Source organism: Squalius cephalus (assembly GCF_949319135.1).
Source record: "Squalius cephalus genome assembly, chromosome: 21".
Lineage (NCBI taxonomy): Eukaryota > Metazoa > Chordata > Actinopteri > Cypriniformes > Leuciscidae > Squalius > Squalius cephalus.
Window position 1 is genome coordinate 22,353,857 of NC_137142.1, and position 2,735 is coordinate 22,356,591.

The 2,735-nt window shown below is 35.4% G+C and overlaps 1 protein-coding gene across 1 annotated transcript; it reads right to left on the minus strand.

Moving 5' to 3' along the window:
- Positions 1-411, minus strand: atoh7 (atonal bHLH transcription factor 7; the record flags this gene model as incomplete). Its single annotated transcript, XM_079855219.1, has 1 exon — positions 1-411. The coding sequence occupies one exon, from the start codon at positions 409-411 to the stop codon at positions 1-3; it is 411 nt and encodes a 136-aa protein (XP_079711345.1).
- Between the last annotated feature and the right edge of the window lie 2,324 nt (positions 412-2,735).

Below are 2,735 nucleotides of genomic sequence, written 5' to 3' on the forward strand. Positions count from 1 at the left end.
TTAGAGGCTTTCGTAGTGGTAGGAGAAGGAGGGATGCATACAGTTATTTTCCACAGGGGAGTCATAGCTCATAAAGCAAGAATAGGTCTCTGGCTGTATGCCGTCGAACTGTAGATTCAGCCAGTCTTTCTGAGGAGCTGTGTGTCTGCTGGCGTCGGTCAGGATTCGATTGAGGGCCATAATGTAGCTCAGGGCCATCTGCAGCGTTTCATATTTCGAGAGTTTCTTGTCCTGACCCCACTGAGGAACCACTTTGCGGAGGCGGTCGAATGCGGTGTTCAGGCCCTCCATCCTCTTTCTCTCTCGAGCGTTGGCTGCCATCCTTCGCCGCATGGCACTCTCAAACTTCTCCGGGTCTCGGGAGTCAGACTCCGACCCTGAATCTGCACAGCTCGGTCTGCGGGACTTCATGACTTCTGGGCCGAAGGTCCTCATAGGCCAACGTTGGTCTTGAAAACGGATCCTTTGAGGTGTAAAATTTCCTCAGACACAATGTCTTCTTGTCCCCGTATGAAATAAATCCAGATAGTGGTGCAGTCCTTGAGGATAGTGGTTGTGGTCTGCCATAAGGATGACTGATGCTTATATAGAGCTCTGGTATTAACAGGTGGCAGCAGGTGGAGCCCCACCCTTATTGCTCCATCCAAACATCCATTATCATTAATGAAACGCACATATCCAACAGCAGGACTAGTGCACTCAAACTAGCTCCTCACCCCAACCCCCATTAACTCAAACTTTAATGACATTCCAATTAACTTTGGCTGGTCCATGCGTTACAAACATAGATAACTTACCATCTGTCCCGGGCCACTGCAACAACCAGGGGTGAATGACAAGGATTACCTAATTAAAAGTGTATGCATCTTTAAGCAACCATGACATGTTTGCATCTCTTAGGCAAGAACATTGTTTACAAGTCATTGCCTATATGGAATCAATTTGATTTTGCCAATTTATTTTACAGTATTATAGCTCTTAAAATCGAAATGTATTATATGAAATGAAGACTTTAACCTTGTAATATAATCTTCGATATGAATTAATAAAGTAATAGTTTTTTGCTATAAATATATAATGTACTGTATGTTAATTGCATATATATCATTATATTATTATTAAATTACTATACTGCTATATTAGTATATTTTTCTACTATACATTCATAATATGTTAAATGTATTAAATATTAATATTTAAGGTAGTACATTTAATATTTATTTTAATATATAAAAAATATAATATTTAACATTATACTATAAATGTTTAATGTACTGTTTTAATTGTGTTAAATATTAATATTTAAATATATATTCATCATTATGTTGTTAAATTACTACACTGATATATTAGTAGCCTATATTTTATAAACTATATATATATATAATTTATATTATATATTAGTATCAATTCATACCTTAATGAAATTGCATTTAGATTAAATTAAGTTTCTAATTATGTCATCTAAGTAAATTGACGACAACACCATGAAAAACATTTCTGGGATGATAAATAATTGATTTGAGTGTCTCAAAGGAACTGAGACAGACAGAAGACTTCGACAAGCTGTCTATCTCAATCTGTTCAATGTGAATCAAATAAAGCAGGGATTCAGATGGTCATAGACAGTCACAGTTTTGAAGAATAAACATGAATCACATCATCATTTCCTTTTATGGTTTAGTATTAAGATTTACTTCTTAAGTATTTTTTAATATTTTTAAGTTTCCATATTAATGTATCAAAAAAGCTGCTTTAACCAGTTTAATTATACGTGTATAAAATGCACACTTTGATATTAATTATAACATATAATATTAATAATATGAAGTATATTAATTAAATTAAAATGCAGTATTTCTCTTTTACATATTTTCTTGCAGGTACTCACAATCATATACATCAGTAAGTTTTGTACAAATAATAAATCTCTGGATCTTGTACATAATTCATGTCCCAGCTGAATACGATTCAAGCCTTATAAACTCATGCTGTCAGGTCATTTTGCATTGGACAAGTAATTTTGCTGTTCAATTGGGCATATAAGCCCAATCCGCTGGTTTGATTTCATTGATTGCAGATTGGCATGGCTGGCCAGCTGCTGCGTGTCTTGTTTAAAGGGCTTGGTCCAGACATGTAGAACAGCCTTGTTTTTCACTCATTCACATGATCGGCTTGTCTGGAGTCCGAGGCTGTCCTATGCAAAAAGGCCATATGTTACAAGCCCTGTAACTTTGAGACAGTGTTGAGCAGATTAAAGATTTACTCCGTCTTGAAGAGGGGAAAGTGAGAAGGTCTATTATCAGTTTAACAGCTTAATCCAGGATTTAGTAAATCTGATTTTCATTTAAAGCTTGAAGCAATTACCACTGATTCCAAAGGAGAAAATGTTCTTAAAAAGCGAATGTGTAATCCTCCAAACACAAGGAAAAGTGACAATCTATTGCAATGATTAAACTCCCTGACAGCCAACCCAGAGAATGAGTCTGCATCAGTACTGCTGACCAATATTAATAATTTAAGTTCTTTCAAAGTTCATCTATAAGACAATATAATCTCTGAGGTAGAAACTGCTGCTGTCATTTAAATACACGTAACCTATTAAACAAATGACCACCAAGAAGAAGACAGTGGCTGATGTTTATTTCCATTTGGAGAACGTTTTTAAGTTTGCTGACTTCAAACGCAAATATTTAAAGATATGTATCGAATTTGTAGAAAAGGCATATTGACCA